Source organism: Anabrus simplex, chromosome 4, assembly GCF_040414725.1.
Source record: "Anabrus simplex isolate iqAnaSimp1 chromosome 4, ASM4041472v1, whole genome shotgun sequence".
Classification (NCBI taxonomy): domain Eukaryota; kingdom Metazoa; phylum Arthropoda; class Insecta; order Orthoptera; family Tettigoniidae; genus Anabrus; species Anabrus simplex.
This window is the reverse complement of record NC_090268.1, coordinates 271,223,673-271,244,728: the sequence shown is the minus strand read 5'-3', so window position 1 is coordinate 271,244,728 and position 21,056 is coordinate 271,223,673. Positions and strand designations below refer to the sequence as shown.

The 21,056-nt window shown below is 39.5% G+C and overlaps 1 protein-coding gene across 1 annotated transcript in view; it reads left to right on the top strand.

Annotated features, from left to right (window-relative positions):
• Nucleotides 1–21,056, top strand: part of LOC136872639 (mitochondrial carrier homolog 2) — a 141,651-nt gene that overhangs the window by 13,528 nt on the left and 107,067 nt on the right. Inside the window, exons 3-4 of the mRNA XM_067146447.2 lie at nucleotides 5,909–6,074; nucleotides 13,365–13,496. Coding sequence (XP_067002548.1) covers nucleotides 5,909–6,074; nucleotides 13,365–13,496 — 298 coding nt within the window. The remainder of the gene's footprint in view (nucleotides 1–5,908; nucleotides 6,075–13,364; nucleotides 13,497–21,056) is intronic.

Below are 21,056 nucleotides of genomic sequence, written 5' to 3'. Positions count from 1 at the left end.
GGAATACGAAACTTCTTTAGGTTATAAGTCCTTCCACCTTGCAAGAGAGTGCATGATCAGAGTTTTTTTTGGTAGTGACATCTGTGGAAAAATGTTCAAAGTTCTTGATGTATAGTAAACAAAACAAGGAGAAATTCAGTCTGTTTAGGAAACTTCACAATAACCAAATTAATTAATATTTTAGTGGTGACATCTTCCGATTAAAGTTCCAACTTGTGTTATCAGTTTCACTATTTGATCAATAGAGGAGTTTATTAAGGTGCTTATTTTGAATGAGCGAAGTAGAGGTTTACCTCCCGGTACAATCGCCATCATCATCATCATCATCATCATCATCATCATTGTACAGTTCCAGTTTCCCAGGTATTGTTAATGAGCCTCTTCTGCTTCTTCCTGCCCATGTACAACTTGTCACAGAGAGCATCATCCACTGTCCATCCTCTGGTAACCAGATCAACCTTAATGATGTCCATCCATCGGGTTTAAGGTTTTTCTGCAGGTCTTTTCCCCTCCACCTGTCTTTCCAAATTTATTCTGCCTATTCTTGTAGGCTCCATCCTCATCACATGCCCGTACCACCGTAGTCTGGATGTGCCGATTCAGTCTAATAGGGATGTCTTTATTCCGACTTCTTTCCTCACTTCTTCATTTCTTAACTTGTCCATCTTGATCTTCTGGATGGTGGATCTAAGAAATTTCATCTCTGATGCTTGCAGTCTTGATCTCTTTTTGTGAGGGTGCACGCTTCAATCCCATAGGTCAATAATGTTATGAAATAGCTGTTAAACATCATCAGTTTGGCCGGTTTTGGAATCATGTCATCCCATAAAAGTGTTCTTACTTGTTGGTAGAATTCTGATCCTCTTTGCACTCTGTTTGTAATTTTCTTTCTGACCGAATTATCACTGGAGATTACACTTCCAAGTAAGGAAAACTGTCCACACACTCTAACTGGTGGTCTCTTAGTTTTACACTTGCTGGACACCCTTCTCTGTTGACTGCCGTCACTGTCTCAGTCTTGCTGATGTTGAGGTTATATTCCTGGCACTGGGATTTCCATTCGTTGAGTCTGGTCTGTACTTCCTCTTCTGTTCCACCCCAAATCATGATATCATCAGCAAAGGCCACTGCATTCAGTTCACCTAACTTTTCCTTGACGTTCTTCATTATATTGTTTATAACAGTGATGAACAGTAGTAGGGATAATGCACTTTCTTGTTGAACTCCACTCTTGGTCTCAAACCGTGATGATCGACCTTCTCCAATTTGTACACAGCTAGTACAGTCTTTGTACAACATCTGAATTTTCCTTACCAGTCCTTCAGGAACATTTCTTTTCCTCAGGCACTCCCAGATCTTATATATTATAACACTATCATAGGCCTTTTCTATATCCAGGAATAGAATGACCAGGTTCTTGCCTTTCTCCCAGTACTTTCCCATCAGCATGTGGGTGCTAAAAATTAGTTCCATTGTTGATCTGTTACTTCTGAATCCATATTGCTCCTCCTCTAACTGTGGTTCAGTGATGGTTCTCAATCTCCTTTCTAGGATGTTCTCTAGAATTTTTAGCCCATGAGAAAGTGTTATTCGTCTATAGTTGGTGGGTTTCCATCTGCTGCCTTTCTTAAACAGGGGAATTATAACGCCCTTGCTCCAATCTGCAGGTATTTTGTTGTCTGTCCATATGGCATTTAGTACTCTGTGCAGCCATTGTATACCCTGGATGCCTGCTGCCTTTATCATGTCAGCATTCACTTCATCTGCACCTGAAGATTTTCCTTTAGGCATAGATTTTAAGGCTGTCTCAGTTTCTCTCCAGGTGATGGGAGGTTCCTCATTGTAGGCTTGTATTTCCGGTTCTGTATTTTGTTTTGAACTGGTCTATTCAGTAGGTGGTTGAAATGGTTCTTCAGGACTTCTCTCATGTCACTTTCTGTCCTAACCAAATTTCCATTTTCATCTTCAAGTGCATTTATGGTATTCATTGGCTTCCTTTTACCTCTGATAACACTATACAGTAGTTTCCTATTGCCTCTGCTGTCTTCCTCCTGTTTCTGAATGAATATATTCCATGCATTGGTCTTTTCTTCTGTAACTATTCTTTTAACGTCCAGTTTCTTGTTTCGGTATAATTGCTTGAGGTTTCTGATCTTTCTCGTCTCTAGTAAGATCCGGTTTATTTTTCTCCCGATCCTTTTCTTTCCACAAGAGATTTCTTCATGGCAACTATTTTTTTTCTTGTAGATATGTGAACGGATCACAAACATGTATGTGTCATGTAGAAGTTCTGCAGGCATAGTGTGCATGCAGAACAACAGATGGCTCTGTGATAGCTGGTAATCAGTCAGTTGGTGAATGTCGTGCGAGATGGAAGTAACCCGTGTTGAGCAGCGCACTTACATCAAAATAGCCTTTCTCCGAGGGAGAAATGCAATGGGATTTCACAGTGAATTAGTGGAAGCCCTTGGAAATAATGCCCTACCATATCGTACAGTAGCACGGTGGGTAGGAAAGTTTCAGCAAGGACGTGTGTCAACCAGTGATGAGCAACGTTTGGGAAAAACTGTCCGCGTGCGGACCGACGTGGCACGTGCCGTCATCAAGCAGCTCCTGGATGAGGACAGGCGATGGATGCTACTGGAGTTAGAGAGGGCAAGTGGCATAGAGAAATGCACCGTCCACAGGATATTGCGTAATGAGCTGCAGTTGCGCAAAATCACATCACGGTGGGTACCGCATGCACTGATGGAAGTTCAAAGGTATGCACTATGCTCCGACCACCTTGCACGCTGACAACAGGACGGCGATCAATTCTTGTCACGAATAATCGCCATTGATTAATTTTGGGCTAGGGCTTATGAACCAGAACTGAAACGTCAGTCTGCGGAGTGGCGACATGCTGGATCACCAAGGAGGCAGAAGGTCCATCGGAATCCTTCCCCAGTCAGAATGATGGTGATCGTCGTCGTCGTATGACGTCAGGGATGTCAATGCCACTTTGTTCCACATGGCAGAACAGTGACCGCACAGTACTACAGGGACTTCCTGGTGTGACAGGTACAACATGGCGTTCGGGAGAAACGTCCGGATCTTGTGGACAGTGCAATAATCCTGCACGACAATGCAAAACCACATAAAGCAGAGTGTGTAGGGCAGCTACTGCGACGTTGGGGATGGGAAGAATTGGAGCACCCACCGTACTCTCCTGACATTTTGCCCTGTGATTTTGATCTCATTCAAAAGATTAAGGAACCACTACGTGGTAGGCGGTTTGCAACACGATAGGACATTGCTAATGCTGTGCGCCAACAGGTGACCCGATTCACACATGGTGCAGCAAATGCTGAGGCAGAAGGTATTCAGCGCCTCCCACATTGTTGGCAGCATGTGGTGTCGGTAGCAGGGGACTACTTTGAGGGTCTTTAGGCCCAGGTTTGTCATGTCAACTTTATGTGTACTGTGTTGTCATTCTTTTGCACCGGGAAGGCCATATTGAAAGTTCTCGTAGGATGGGAATTTGCTTTATTAGATGGGAGACTTCATCATTTCCTAAATCACCTTCCTAATACCGTATGCTTCTTGGATCAAAGAGTGATTCCACATATTTTCATCATTAATTTTGCAATTTTGCTTAAAAGTAAATTAGCTTCGCATTTTGAGCTAAATTTGTAAAATTTCGCAAAAATTTCACGATTTTGCTCTTTGGGAAAAATAGGCGCCTCTACCCATTACGTTCTCATATCCTGTTCTGCTTGTCCCAATCTGTGCATTCAGATCTCCTATAATGATTACTCTCTCTTTTCTAATAACTTTTTCCAAATCATCAAGAAACTAGTTCTTGTCCTCTTGACAACATATAGTTTGAGGTGCATACACCTGTACCCAAGTTAGTTTTCCTTTCCGTAAATGTACAGTCACCTTATTATTCTCTCACTAACATACTGAATTTCAGCGACTCCTAGATCTTTACTCATGATGAAACCAACACCATTCCTCATCTCTTTGTCATTTCCATGCCAATACAGTGTATACTGTTTTCTTAATTTCTTCATTCCTTTCCCTCTCCATTTGGTTTCACTCAGCCCCAGTATCGTTAATTTCCTCCTTTCCATGAGGTCCACTAGTTCTTCACATTTTCCTGTGAGACTGAGTAAGTTGATGGTCCCAATATGTGTTAGTCTCCTCCGGGAGTTTTGCATTTTTTAAAGACCCTGTCTATCATCAGGCCATAAACCATCATCCCTGACATGAATCTGCTTGTGCTGACATCTTAATTTAGATGTTAAATGTGTTCCGAGGCTCTTATATGTTTTGAAAGCAACTACAAATAAGCTGTCTTACTGGCTTGCTAGGCCTAACGTAATTGAGGATTTTCTTTTGGGGTTTACTCCCATAGTCTTTGAGGTTCCCCCCTCACCCCACAAGGCAGTGGATTCTATTTTTACTATCCCCAGAGTAATGGGTTGCCTCCTCCGCCAGCTCTACCATACCGAATCATATTCTCTGCTGTTGCTGCCGTTGAGGTCTTCACTCGTTACCCTGAGCTGGGACCCTTTACCAGGTGTTACACACCGGGCCAGTGTGCTATGGGACTCTCATAGGCAGGGGTGCCACTCCCTGGGCAGAGCTGCCTCTAAGAGGGTTCCTACCTGTTACCATATCCCATTATCGCCATAAGACCTATCGTTAGTGCGGCATAAAACGAAGTGTAAAAATGTGAGCCAAATCGTTCCAGTTCATTTTAGGGTTACTACTCAGCTGATGAATTAAGATATTTATTTCTGACCATTGCTGCTGTTCCATCTGTTGTTACCGTTATCAGTTACGTAGGTTTAAATTAGCTTTTTTGAAATACTACTTTACATCCTTTACAAGTTCTCCCATTGAGTAGTTCATGGAAGTAACAATACAATAAGCATTTCTTCAATCAGTTGTTCACTGGTTAAGTCCCTGTAGCACCCAAACATAATCATCTGTGCTGTATTCAAGATGTTGCATAATTTAACAGTGAATATAGGAAGACAATTGACAAACGTAAAAAAACATTTAAATTGTCTTTGAGTTGCTAATGTTTGAAGACATAAATCATGCAATATATCTGAGTGTGTCAGTAACATCCTTTTTCTTTCCAAATAACATTATGTGTCTCAAGAATGCATTCTTTAACTATTCCATGCTGAATGGTTGTTTTTGTTTGCCTAGATTCTATGAAGTATGTAAAGAGGCCAAGATTCAGTTTTCTTGTTTGGTTTTTGAATGATTCATAAGTTTTGTTGTAGAATTTGAACTTAAAACATTAAATCTCTGATTTCCAAAGTTTGCTTCTCATTCTTTAGCAAATAGTATGCATTTGGTCATGTAATAGAAGTTTTAACTATTGCAACAGTTTTATAGCAAGTAGAACACACAGATACTGCACCAGTTTGGTTGGGCTACTTAAAACAATATATGCCTAACATTGTCCACACTAGTAAAATTTGTTTTCACCTTACTTATTCCTTTTTATAAGTACTTCTCTTTACTACAGTCACACTTCCCAGAATGAGCAATTAAATGTAAAGTACAGGTAGAATGGTTATAGACTAAATGGTGAGAAGGGTTCCTAGATCATCTCCCTGCACTTGTATTTATACAATACCTACTATGTGCTAGAAATGATTATATTTTGTTTTTTATAATATTCAGTCTACTTATTTATTTAATTAATTAATTAATTAAAAACTGGTTGCACATAATGTTGTGTCACTGTCAATGAAGAAAGAGAGCTCTAGACTTGTAGTTTGTAGGCTATGATTTTTTGTACAATTATAATTTCTACTGTTTAATTTTAAAAATATTATTCCTTTGTAAATGTACATTACAGCATTTTTCTAAATATGTATTATTTATTTCCTTTGTTTCACAGTGTCTTATATTAAGAGCGTTGATGGATTCACTGGATGCTATCGTGGTTTGACCCCGAAACTTTGTGCCAATGCAGTTAGCGGCATAGTGTTCAATAAAGTATCAGATCATTTAAATTTTAATGAAGAGGATAAGCCTGATGAAGATGATATTACGGAAGAGGAAAGGCAGGTGTACTTCGTTTATGTATTTAACTGATATTATTAACAGCAATATTTGCTTCAAGTAATAGGTGTAAAATTACTTTTACTTCTTTAATACTAATTGACTATTATTCATTTATATATACAGTATGTAATATTCAAATTGCAGAAAATTAAAGAAACGATGATAGTATGACAATTTATAAATTTAATAGTTTCCCCAGTAAGTTTTTGTGTTTATTGTAATTTGCCAGTGAAGTGATATAATATACTACAGTTTTTTTTTTTTTTTTAGCTCGTTCTGCAGCACAACTCAGAGCATGGCACGGCTGGCGCAATGACACTCCGTCGCTGGCCGGTATAATGTGCGCTCCTCTTTCCCACTACTCACGGCAATTCACACTTATAGAAATCCATTTCTAGTGAAACTATTAGTCGAAAACCTACCTGGCATTACATTTGATGTTCAAAATGTTGTCCCTCAGCTGTCAAACATGCCTGACACCTCGTAAATAGGTTTGCAGACACTCGGCGAATCTCAGCCCGTGTGATGTTCGAAATAACGTGTGTAATGTTCTCTTGTAGTTCTTCTCTTGTGTGAGGGTTGTTCACATAGTTTTCCCTTCAGCAGCCCCCACAGGTAATAATCACAGGGATTTAAATCAGGAGATTTAGGGGGATGATTAACCACACAATCTTCGAAAATTTCCCGTATTACCTCCATAGACCGATTAGCAGTTTGTGCTGTCACATTATCTTGCATGAAGTAACCATTACTCCTTTCTTCTCCCGTCAGCTCTTGAAAGAATGGTCTGAGAATGAGGTCTATATATCAATCAGCATTTATTGTTTCACGGAAAATATAGGCCCTATAATTCTGTGAACACTTATTACGCACCAAACTCCTATCTTTACATCATGAAGTGGACGGACATGCAGCTGGTGGGGATTTTCTGCACACTAGTAGCGACTATTTTGACTATTTACGTAGCCATTTAAGTGTAGCCATGATTCATTCACTATAAAATAAAAGTTCTGGGTCAACATACCCATCGTGAAGTGACTGAAGCAACCAGTTACAATACTGAACCCTAGCGAAACTGTTAGGTCCTCTTAAATATTGGGCAGGGGTGGGTTTGTACGGTTTAGCTTTTAACAGGTTTGTTGCTTTGTGGGCAGAAGATAATGAATGATGCATTAGCTTGTACGGCGAGACGCGACAGGTATTTTGTTGAAGTTCTTTCCAAGAGAGCTCCTATTTCGTCAAGCTATTCCTCTGTTAAAACAGTTCATCTCCTGCGTGATTTCTTGTTAAGAATGGACCCGGTGGTACGGAACTACTAATTTACGTACCATACTCCTTTGGGGAGGGAGGAAGCCAGGAAATTCGCAAATGAATCGAAAGGGGCACTCTAATTAAGAAGAATGCTTCGCATAGCACAACACAGTGAATACACGCTGTTCTACTGTATACATCACTTGTTAACACACGATTACTTTAATATTCCTACAGAAATGACACTATTTTAAAGCGAACACAGTGAACACGCTACCAATACCACAGATGTTAAACTAAACTATTGCTGTGAAGCAATGGTTATTGCTATCGTACTGTATTAGATCATCTTAGCCGGTCATGAAGCAATCCATATATCTCTCAGCAAATGAGTTACCCGGCCGTGCTATCACCTTTCGTGCATGTTCTCCTGATACATGGAGCGAGCCAAAAAGACCCTGTAGAAGGAGGCATGCCCAGTGGTGGACACCGAGTGAGTGGCTGCGCAGTTTAGGTCATGTAGCAGTCAGCTTGCATTCAGGAGGTAGTGTGTTCAAGCACCACTGTCGGTAACCCTGAAGATGGTTTTCCGTGGTTTCCCATTTTCACACCAGGAAAATGCTGTGTCTGAATCAAGGACATGGTCGCTTCCTTCCCTCTCCTAACCCTTTCCTATCCCATCATTGCCGTAAGATATATCTGTGTTGGTGCAACGTAAACAACACAAAAAACAATTGTAGACAAAACACACACAAAATTAGCGTGAATATTTGAGATATCCTCCTCTTTGAACCATGTGGCCTTGCCGCAGTGGGGAGGCTTATGCTTCCAAATGTAGCAGGTAGCCAAGCCATAGGTGTAACCTGAGATCAGACTAACTAATAGTTCATCAGAAGCAGGGTAGCAGCTTTCCGGAAGTTGCAAGGGCGGCAGTGTGGATGACTGACTGATGTGGCCTTGTAATAATATTTAACATGACTTACCTGCATTGATAGTGCTACACGGCTGAAAGCAACTGGGAAACTTCAGCCGTAATTAATTACCAAGGACATGCAGATCTCTCTGTATGAATGAATGATGTACTGATGATGGCTTCCTACTTGGTAAAAGTTTCGTAAGGTAAAATAGTCCCCCGTTAAGATCTCCAGGAGGGTACTACACGAGAGGGAGAAGTTGTCAGGAAAATGAATACCCTATTTTGCAAGTCGGAATCTGGAATGTTAGATGTTTATGAATCGTGGTAGGTTAGAGAATCTGAAAAGGGAAGTGGATAGACTGAAGTTAGATGTAGTCGTTAAGTATGTTGGCAGGAGGAGCAGGATCTTTGGTCAAGCAACTTTAGAATCATCAACACAAATCAAACCGGGAAAATGAATGAGTTGGTTTAATAATGAATAAGAAAATAGGCCAGCGGGTAAACTACTATGACTAGCAGAATGAACGGATTATTGTTAAGACAAACGCCAAGCCAGTGCCCATCATAATAGTGCAGATTTATATGCCTAGTAGTTCAGCAAATGATGAAAAAATTTGAAAGAATGAAAGAAGATGAAATGAGAATCTAATTGCAATGGGAAACTGGAATGCAATTGTAACCGAAGGAAGAGAAGGTAATGTAGGAGAATTTGGACTGGGACAAAGGAACGAAAGAGGAAGTCGGCTAGTAGAATTCTGCATCGACATAATTTAGTCGTTGCTAATACTTGGTTCAAACACCACAAATGACAGCTGTATACATGGACAAGACCTGGAAATACTGGAAGGTGTCAAATAGATTTTATTGATATTAAGCAGAGATTTTCAGTATGCGCCAGGTAATTGAAAAATGCTACGAGAGGAATAGGCAGTTGTGTTTATGTTTCGTAGATCTAGAGAAAGCATATGACAGGGTACCAAGGGAAAAGATGTTTGCCATACTGGGGGACTATGGAATTAAAGGTAGATTATTAAAATCAATCATGTTGACAATTGGGCTTCAGTGAGAATTGATGGTAGAATGAGTTCTTGGTTCAGGGTACCTACAGGGGTTAGACAAGGCTGTAATCTTTCACCTTTGCTGTTCGTAGTTTACATGGATCATCTGCTGAAAGGTATAAAATGGCTGGGAGGGATTCAGTTAGGTGGAAATGTAATAAGCAGTCTGGCCTATGTTGATGACTTGGTCTTAATGGGCAGATTGTCCCGAAAGCATGCAGTGGAATATCTTGGAACTTGAAAATCGGTGCAATGAGTATGGTATGAAAATTAGCCTCTCGAAGACTAAATTAATGTCAGTAGGTAAGAAAATCAACAGAGTTGAATGTCAGATTGGTGATACAAAGCTAGAACAGGTCGATAATTTCAAGTATTTAGGTTGTGTGTTCTTCCAGGATGGTAATATAGTAAGTGAGCTTGAATCAAGGTGTCGTAAAGCTAATGCAGTGAGCTCGCAGTTGCGATCAACAGTATTCTGTAAGAAGGAAGTGAGCTCCCAGACGAAACTATCTTTACATCGGTCTGTTTTCAGACCAATTTTGCTTTACGGGAGCGAAAGCTGAGTGGACTTCAGGATATCTTATTCATAAGATAGAAGTAACAGATATGAAAGTAGCAAGAATGATTGCTGGTACAAACAGGTGGGAACAATGGCAGGATGGTACTCGGAATGAGGAGATAAAAGCTAATTTAGGAATGAACTCGATGGATGAAGCTGTACGCATAAACTGGCTTCGGTGGTGGGCTCATGTGAGGCGAATGGAGGAGGATAGGTTACCTAGGAGAATAATGGACTCTGCTATGGAGGGTAAGAGAAGTAGAGGTAGACCAAGACAACAGTGGTTAGACTCGGTTTCTAACGATTTAAAGATAAGAGGTATAGAACTAAATGAGGCCACAACACTAGTTGGAAATCGAGGATTGTGGCGACATTTAGTAAATTCACAGAGGCTTGCGGACTGAACGCTGAAAGGCATAACAGTCTATAATGATAATGTATATATGTATGTAAGCAGAGATTCAGAAACCAGATGTTGGATTGTAAGACCTTCCTAGGAGAAGCTGTGGACTCTGTGGTCATGAAATGCTGTCTGAAGTTAAAGAAATTGAAGAAAGGAAGGAATGCAAGGAGATGGGTTTGGGTTCTAAAAAGTTGAAGGAAAAGAGAGTGAGGAATTTGTTGCACAGGGACTAAATGAAGAGGCTAAAGGAAACTCAGTATATGTGTACAGTCATGAAGAATGAGATTAGTAGATCAGGGATCAGGTAATTTGGAAATAACGGCAAAGGAACAAGAATGAATAAATAGGAGGGCAGGAAAAAGTACAGGTAATCAAAGAATGAAGTGAGATAGTTTTCATATTTGTCAGCACCTGCCTTCTTGGGAATGGTTATAACAACAGTCTGTGAGTGCAGGACAGCTAAGGAAGTTTGGCTGAAGGAGAAGTGCAAGGCTGTTGAAGGTTGTATGGTTGTAGGAAAGGTAGATGCTGCATACAGGAAAATTAAGAAACATTTGGAGAAAGGAAAAATAAGTGTATGAATATGAATATTAAGAGCTCAGATGGAAAAACCACTTCTAGGGAAAGAAGACAATGGAGAAAGTTGACAGGAACATATTCAACTATTGTATCGAGGGAAAGAAGTAGATGATAAGTTTCTGTAACAAGAAGATGCTGTTGATGCTGATGAAACTGGAGACCAAATTTTGATGTCAGAATTCGAACAAGCTTTGAGATCTAAATAGGAACAATACACATGGAATTGATGACATACCCTCAGAATTACCGACTACCTTAGGAGAAACTGAAATGGCAAGGTTATTTAAATGTGCAAGATATATAATACAGGAGAAGTACCATCTGATTTTAGACAGAATGTTGTTATACCTATTCCCAAGAAAGCAGGTGCTGACAAGTGTGAAAACTACCACATCATATGTTTATTATCTCATGCTTGCAAAATTTTAACACATGTTTCTTACAGAAGAATGGGAAAGACAAGCTGAAGTTGAGTTGGGAGAAGATCAGTTGTACTTCAGAAGAAGTGTAGGAACACATAAAGCAATCCTGACTTTACATCTGATGTTAAGAGAATTGAATTAAGAGGGGTGAGCCCACGCACATGCATTTGTAGATCTAGAAAAGGCATGTAATAATGTTGATTGGATCCAGCTATTTGAGATTCGGGAGGTGATTGGAATCAGATACCAAGAAAGAAAGATTACCTACAATCTGCACAAAACTCAGTCTGCAGTAATAAGAATTGAGGACTGTGAAAAAGAAGCAACAATCCAAACAGGAGTGAGGCATGCCTGCATTTTGTCCTCTCACTGTTTCATTGTTTATATAGAACAGGTCATAAAGGATATCAAAGAGAGATTTGGAAAGAGTATCACAATCCAAGGAGAGAAAATCAATACTTTGAGATTTACCTGTGATATTGTTATTTTATCTCAGTCTGCAGAAGATGTGGAGAAATTGCTGAATGGTATGGACATGGTCTTGGGGAAGGAGTACAAGATAAAAGTTAATTTAAGGCAAACATAATGGAGTGCAGTTGAACAAAGTCAGGTAATGCAGAAAATCTTAGATTGGGAAATAAAGAAGATTAATATTGTTACTTGGGTACTAGAATAACTAACGATGGCACGAGTAAGGGGGACATATAATGCAGACTAGCACAAGCAAGGAAGGCCTTTCTTAAGAAAAGAATGTTGCTCACTTCAAGCACAGGCCTGGCAGAAGGTTCACTTTGTGGGTAGACTTTTGTCTGGAGAGTGCCATCGTACAAAAGTGAAACATGGACAGTAAGTAACTCAGACAGGAAGAGAGTATAAGCTTTTGAAATGTGATGTTACAGAAGAATGTTGAAGGTGATTTGAGTAGATCGAGTCACTAATGAAGAGATATTGAATCGAATTGGTGGGAGGAGAATGATTTTGCAAAATTAGACCAGAAGAAGAGATACAATGACAGAACACATCGTAAGACACACAGGACTTGTTCATTTGGTTTTTGAGGGAAGAGTAAGCAGTAAGAATGGTAGGGGTAAACCGAGGCATGAATATGACAAACAGATTAGAGTAGATGTGGGTTATAGTAGTTACATAGAAATGGAAAGGTTAGCACAGGTAGGGTGGCATTGAGAGCTGCAAACCAGTCTATGTACTGGTCACCCAAACAACAACGAAAAAAACTACTACTTGAGATGTAGTCATTTTTTTATATCATTAGTTTCTTTTACATTTGAGATTGCTGTCATATTTTTCTTAGTAGCTAGGACCAAGTTAAATAACTGTCAGGGTCACTCTGTAGTAGTAATATTCTGATCTCTATGTTAATGGTCTTTTAACTGACTCAAAATGAGTACTTTTTCTGTGCAATAGTTCTCTGTAGAGTAGATGGCAGTGTTAAGGATACCAATAAATGCTGTTGAAACACAATAAGAACCATTTTAAAGATAGTGGCAATAGAGAGCACAGGCCTGGCAGAAGGTTCTGGATGAGAGTAGAATATTTATATGCAATACAAAGTTAGTATTTTCATGTTTGAAGAATGAATAAGTCCCTTTATTAACTCATGATTAATTAAAATCTGAGAATTTCACTTTGTGGGTAGTTAATGTAATCACATCAAGGATTGAGCGGTCGCATCCTGCTCGTGGCATGACAGTTTCAAACAGGGTGCTTTTCTTATTTTGACCAAAAGTGACAGCCCTGTAGCTGGACATGATGAAAGTTCTATTGTCGACTATAGCAAACTTGTTTTCATCACACCCAGCCAAAGTTACACAGAATATAGTTACTTTTTACACATTTACACAGACCCAGTTTTAGTTCTTTTGTATGAGTAAGAATACTTCTCGGGGGAGGGGAGGTTTGATGGGTCGCTGGTTAGCATAAAGGATGGATCTCTCCTCACAGCTACTTCTGGTATCTTTTCACATCATTATATATTTTTTTTTTCTGTTTCCTAAACATGCAGACCTGCAATCAAATTTTTACCAACCTCTGCTTACATCTTCTTTTTTTAAATATCAGTTTAAAAACTTTCTCATTCCAGGAGGTGGAGATATGTCCAGAGGTTAACTCGAGATATAATTGCTCGGACTGCAGCCATTATAACCAGCCAACCTTTTACTGTGATAGCTGTACGTATGATGGCTCAGTTTGTTGGAGGTGAAACAAAATATAGGTAAATATATGGATGTCATTCTAATGCTGCTATTTGTTTATGTTAATTTATTATGAAAGTTACTTATTTCCTTCCTTGTTTCTTTTTTAACTTAATGCATCAAAATGCTGAGAGATCTGATTTTCCTCTCCTTCTCCTTTAGTTTGTTATTTTTAGTATTACAAATGACTTGACCAAGCATCACCTCATTCTGAAGAATTCCAATTTTTTGGTATGAAACCACAAAGTATATTTTAATATATTTTCTAAATGGACAATATTTTCTGAGATTATGTTATGTGTAAGTTGCAAATTACTCTGAAAATATGCCTAGAAATACCAATTCCGTTTTTCTTTTGCAAAACAAATCCATCTTCACTTGCATATAGTGCAGATATCAATCAAAGGATCCACGAGCTTGGAACTTCACCAATGATTCAATTATGTTGTGGTACCTGCATCTGTGCCGGTATTCTATGACTTCAGTATGGAAAATATCAGATGGCCTGTTCTGTAGTGATTGCTCTTAAGTGTACTGTTGACATTGTTTAATTGTTGGGCAAGCAGTAAAGATAATCTTCACACAGCATTGAAAGTTATTGGAATGTAGCTGTTTTACCCATTATTGATGGGGTAGTTTTTGTATAATTGCAGCAGTAATGCCATCTAGCAGAATTGAGTGGCCGCAGAAGAGATAAAGCACACCTCAACTAAAATCAATAGTCAGTCATTATAATGTTGATAAGTTTTAGGGACTTGGGATACTTTAGGCCATCACATTTTATTTTCTTCTGGCTGAGGAATATTAATGGTCAACCAGTGTTTTATGATCCTTGGGACTACTCTGCCCCTTGCTTGCATCAGTGGCCTTGAAAATTTCATGCTCTGTCTAGCTTCCTAATTTCCAGTCTTCTTTTTTGTTCAGAACTCCAGTGTTGTCTGGAAATGATTGTTGTAATACCGTATTGTCTCGTGTATTAAACCCCCTCGAGTATTAGACCCCTTCTGGCTTTTCGAGGCGAAGAAAATTAAAAAAATTAATCTTGCATATAAGACCCCCCAACGTAATTCGTCAGAGAACAACAACAATTCTGCTTCGAAGCGGCTACAAGTCTTATTGCAGCTCTGATGACATCGCAAAAATTTGTGAATAGTTTCGTCCGTTCGACCTATGCAATGAAAACGCGTCGAATCCATGCGGTACATCTGTGTTTCGTAGTTAAGAAATGTCTGGCTTCGTAGTGTCATGCTATATTTCTGTGTTTTTTAGTTAATAATGTCTGCCAGCATAATGGTTAGCACAAGTAGTTGCTGTTCTCGGGAGTCTGACTTAGATTCCCGGTACCGTACTGCCAGAGATTTACGAATGGCAGGAAGGTTGATATGCGGTAAAAGCGGTACATGTAACTCCCCTCCCCTGGGGGTGTGTCTAAAAGGAGCTGTACCACCTCGGGATGAGGAAACGAGTTTACTTTAGTTGAGAAATATTAGCAATTGTTGCTATTTATACAGCAGGCGAGATCATTAACAAAATGGTTGTTTAATATCTCGTAACTTGGGTCAATATAGGTATATATTTGGAGAGAAGTAAGTTTAAAACGTGATAAAAGCTATCCAATTAAAACAATTGTTTTACTCACCAACGTACCTAACAAATAATAATAATAATAATTATAATTTTATGTCCCAACGTACTTTTAACGATTTTTGGAGATGCCAAACAAAACATACTAGGGTATGCGTTAAAAAAAAGAGACAACGAACGTACAAAATTAAACATTATGATAATAAAACGCATTACCACTACACCTGTAGATAATATATATAGATGTTGATTCCCATAGGGAATCTGAAATATTTGTTCCGAATGAGTAAATTTATAATACCAATATAAATGGTCCGTTATTGGACATTATAAATTTTCCAGCTAACTCATTCCTGTTTGCCAGCGTTTCGCCCCCATGTGCTAGGCTGGGCTCATCAGTTGGTACCTAGCACACCTACCAAGACGCTGGCTAGTGCATACCGTGGAGGCCACTGCGTAGGCTAATTGTAGCCACCGGCAGTGCCAATGCACTATGAGATACTTTGTCTCCTTATCAAAAATTGATGCCTGCTTGGCCATCAGATGATATAGATGTTGATTCCCATAGGGAATCTGCAATATTTGTTCCGAATGAGTAAATTTATAATACCAATATAAATGGTCCATTATTGGACATTATAAATTTTCCAGCTAACTCATTCCTGTTTGCCAGCGTTTCGCCCCCATGTGCTAGGCTGGGCTCATCAGTTGGTACCTAGCACACCTACCAAGACGCTGGCTAGTGCATACCGTGGAGGCCACTGCGTAGGCTAATTGTAGCCACCGGCCGTGCCAATGCACTATGAGATACTTTGTCTCCTTATTAAAAATTGATCTCATGGGGGCGAAACGCTGGCAAACAGGAATGAGTTAGCTGGAAAATTTATAATGTCCAATAACGGACCATTTATATTGGTATTATAAATTTACTCATTCGGAACAAATATTTCAGATTCCCTATGGGAATCAACATCTATATCATCTGATGGCCAAGCAGGCATCAATTTTTGATAAGGAGACAAAGTATCTCATAGTGCATTGGCACTGCCGGTGGCTACAATTAGCCTACGCAGTGGCCTCCACGGTATGCACTAGCCAGCGTCTTGGTAGGTGTGCTAGGTACCAACTGATGAGCCCAGCCTAGCACATGGGGGCGAAACGCTGGCAAACAGGAATGAGTTAGCTGGAAAATTTATAATGTCCAATAACGGACCATTTATATTGGTATTATAAATTTACTCATTCGGAACAAATATTGCAGATTCCCTATGGGAATCAACATCTATATCATCTGATGGCCAAGCAGGCATCAATTTTTGATAAGGAGACAAAGTATTTCATAGTGCATTGGCACTGCCGGTGGCTACAATTAGCCTACGCAGTGGCCTCCACGGTATGCACTAGCCAGCGTCTTGGTAGGTGTGCTAGGTACCAACTGATGAGCCCAGCCTAGCACATGGGGGTGAAACGCTGGCAAACAGGAATGAGTTAGCTGGAAAATTTATAATGTCCAATAACGGACCATTTATATTGGTATTATCACCTGTAGATATCCATAAATGCGGTATATTTTCCTGTTATTTATTTTTATTCTTTCCGTCGAGGAACTTTTGGCACCATCAGGGCGATAATATACCTAACCTAAACAATGTGGTCTGTCTTATCTCATGGACAGCTGTTTATAAAATCCTGATGTGATTGTAGAGAACAAGCATGAAATGTACTTAAAAATAAGGGTCTGTGTTTCAACAGCCGCAGTTATCAAAAGAATGTTTCCAGTTACTATGTATTGCATTCGGAAGTACAACTCGTAACATACGCTAGTTATCAGCTGATGGTTTGGCATGCCTTCTACAGCACGGCTTTATTCAGAAGGAGTAGCTTCTGCTACATATACACCAACTGGGAATATAAGGGACCATAACATATGAGTAACAACACAGTAACACAGGTTTCCACCTATTCAATACAAAATATATTCACAATATTTTAAAATTACATGGAACTAGTTTCGACCCATCTAGGGGTCATCATCAGCCACATCAAAGCAAAGATCACTCTTGACGAAATCCTAAGAACATGTTAATTTTAATAGTAAGATTATTATGGAATAACAAGTGAATATGGTAAATGAAGAGAGATGTTAGTATGGGACAGGTGAGTAATAGCTAATAAATATACAAGGAATATACTTCTTATAATATAATATAATATATACCTTTAAAGGTACAAACCTATTTTCACATTCCTCAACAATTGCTTTAAACCCATCCCAGGGTCCGTTTACATTTTTATTTACCATTTTCCACCGATCATAGTTGCTTTTTAAAAACTCCCTCATGCCTGTTTTATCAGCCATATGGTACTGCCTAACAGTCCTAATTTTAATCTCTTCCTTTCTTTTTCATTTATTTTTAATTACCACAAAAAACAGCTTCGTGATCACTAATACCATCTATTACTTTGGTTTCTCTATAGAGCTCCTCTGGTTTTACCAGCACCACATCCAGAATATTCTTCCCTCTAGTTGGTTCCATCACTTTCTGAATCAGGTGCCCTTCCCATATTAACTTATCTGCCATTTGTTGGTCATGCTTCCTGTCGTTCGCATTACCTTCCCAATTGACATTTGGTAAATTGAGATCACCCGTTACAATCATGTTCCTTTCCTTATCATTTCCCACATAGCTAATTATCTTATCAAATAATTCTGAATCAGCATCTGCGCTACCCTTTCCTGGTCTGTACACTCCAAAGACATCTAGTTGCCTATTATCTTTAGAAATGAGCCTTACCCCTAGAATTTCGTGCTCGTCATCTTTAACTTTTTCGTAGCTTACAAATTCTTCCTTCACGAGAATGAATACTCCCCCTCCTACCTTTCCTATCCTATCTCTACGATACACCCTCCAGTTCCGTGAGAAAATTTCTGCATCCATAATATCATTTCTCAGCCATGATTCAACTCCTATTACAATATCTGGTAAGTATATATCTATTAAATTACTTAATTCTATTCCTTTCTTTACAATACTTCTGTAGTTATTAATGATGTTTATACAAAACAAATACAGTAATTAGAAAGGGGTGATGTATTATGTGTTTAATTAACACTCCAAGTATCGTGGGGACGAAAGTAAAAACATGAATAATAATCAGAGAGAATGTAGATAATATTAGAAGCACAGAACATCAATATATAGAAGTCTTCGAAACATAAACAAAGTTCAAGGAGTTTATAAACATATATGAGTTTATACACATATATTAACACTTGAGGCCGCCACACATTCCCTCCGCAGTGACAGCGTCCATTTATTTTCGAGGGAAGGTGACCCTTCGACCTGATCTGGCGATCCGTGGTGCGGGTGTATTGGGTTGAGTGCTGCCTGTCTTCTTCTGAAGGTTGACAGTCTTTGGAATGGAACTCGATGGAATGTCCAGAGTGGTTTCTCCAGATGTGTCTTGCTTGTTGTCTGATGATTGTTCTGCCAGAAGGAAGGCAGGTTTCAATCTGTCATTGCTAATAGTTTGTTTTCCTGTTGGCATCTCCACCTCGAAGTGTTTGTCACTGCGAGACAGGACTGGATATGGCCCGTGATTAAAGAGGTGTTCTGACCGCATCATGTCGAACGAAAATGAACTTGCTCGTCATCAGCCGTGGGTGAATGAAGATCTTTTTGCGGTCGTGATGTTCTGTTGGGACTGGTCTTAGGTTCCTCAACTGTTCCTTCAATTTGAAAACGAAGGTTGGGATGTCAGTTACTAGTTTCTGTTCATTGAGAAATACTCCTGGTAGCCTAATTGTTGAGCCGTAAGTCATTTCCACTGGCGAGGTGTTGACTTGCGGAATTATGTAGGAACAAAGTCCTAACAAGACCAGAGGAAGCTTCGAAACCCAATCATCAGACATCTGTGCCTTCAAAGCAGATTTTAATTGACGGTGCCATCGTTCAATTTTTCCATTTGCTGCCGGATGATATGCTGTCATTTTAATGTGGACGATGCCCAGTGTGTTTGTGAGGCATTTGAAAAGTTGACATTCAAACTGCCTTCCACGGTCAGTAGTTATGATACGAGGCACGCCAAAACGAGATATCCATGTTGAGACTATGCCAAATGAAACTGCTTCTGCTGTGATGTCAGCTAATGGAACTGCTTCTGGCCATCGCGAGAAACGATCAATAATTGTTAGTAAATAGCGGTATCCTTGTGATGGAGGTAGTGGTCCAACTATGTCCACGTTAATGTGACTGAATCTTGCTGTCATTGGAGGATACTGTCCCACTGCACTGTTGGTGTGTCTCCAGACTTTACTTCGTTGGCAAGAAATACTTGCTGATGTCCAGGTCTTTATGTCCTTTCTTAGTGATGGCCAGATGAAATGCTTTTTTACTAAATTAATGGTTGCTTGAACACCAGGGTGAGCTAGATTGTGTAGCGAATTGAAAATTGCCTGTCGTAGTTGTTGAGGTACATATGGGCGAATCATATCTTCAGTCATGTCGCATACGAGTTCTTTACCATTGGGCAACATTATTGTTCGAAGTGCAAGTGACCTATTCTTAATGTGTGGAAGTTCTTCGTCACATTGTTGGCTTTCTGCTATTTCTTCCATGGTAACAGTTGGAGGTATAGTGATTGAAGCATTTCGTGAACAAACATCAGCTGCGATGTTCTCCTTTCCAGTAGTGTAACGTATGTCTGTGATGAACTGTCCGATGAAACTAAGGTGTCGTATCTGACGTGGAGAAGCTTTGTCTGAAGGTTGTTTGAACATGAAAGTGAGTGGCTTGTGGTCGGTGTAAATCGGAAAATCACAACCTTCAAGCATGTACTGAAAGTGCTTCACAGCTGAGTAGGCAGCGAGGAGTTCTCTGTCGTAGGTTGAGTAATTCCTCTCTGCATTTGTCAGTTTCTTGGAGAAGAATGCTAAGTTAATGGTTGCAGATTATTGTCTTTGATTTGTTGCAAAGATGCACCAATAGCATAATCTGAGGTATCTACCATTAAAATTAGAGGTAAATTTGAAGATGGATGAGCTAGAAGTGCTAAATCGGCCAAGCTATTTTTTAGGTCATTAAAGGCTTGTTGAAGGTTTTCTGTCCAATTAATTTTTCTGTTGTCATTTTTCTTAGTCCCGTGGAGAAGGTTCAAAAGCTCTGCTTGTTTACTGGCTGAATTTGGCAGTGCTCTTCGGTAAAAGTTAATGAGGCCAAGAAACTGGCGCAGTTCTTTTATTGTGTTAGGTAGCGGATAGTCAACAATGGTTTGTACTCGCTCTGGTAGTGGTCTGATTCCTTCTGCAGATATCACATATCCCAGGAAAGGTACTTCTAAATACATTTTGTTTGTTATAAAAATATCTGCAGTGGTGTCAAAAATCCAGAATTCTAAAATCTGGCATACCAGTATTGAAAAAATACACCAACAATGCCAATCATACAAGTAAACACAAATAAATGATGTCAGTGGAAATAAACAGCTGTATAGTTAACGACTGACGAGTCAAGTGGTGACCTCTCGGACTTTGTGAACGGTGATTCTGATCTTGGTGACGAATTACGATTTTGTTTCAGACAGTCAATTAAGTTACCTGCGTGGAATGTGATTGTACATAACCAAGCCAGTCATAGTGATGATGTTGTTACTAATAGTGACTGAGAAGAGAATAATGTTGATCAGGACAATCCTGCACAGACTCCACAACGGTTCCTGGAATCATTAGTTCTTTAATTTCCTCCTCTCTTACCCCATTCTTTTTACACTTCGACGCCATGCTTCTATGAGTCACGCGTAAACAAGTCAAGGAACTTTATATGAGGCGTATAGTTTCAAACATGACCAAGTCCATCTTATGCACGTTCTGATGTTTTGACTTCCATGGATTTCTCTTTACAAGATGAATACAACGAGAGCTAAAGTGGGTTTCAAATCCGGCCAAATCACATTTAAAATTACAGCAAAGAATGACGTTTCATATCAAAGTTGGCCAA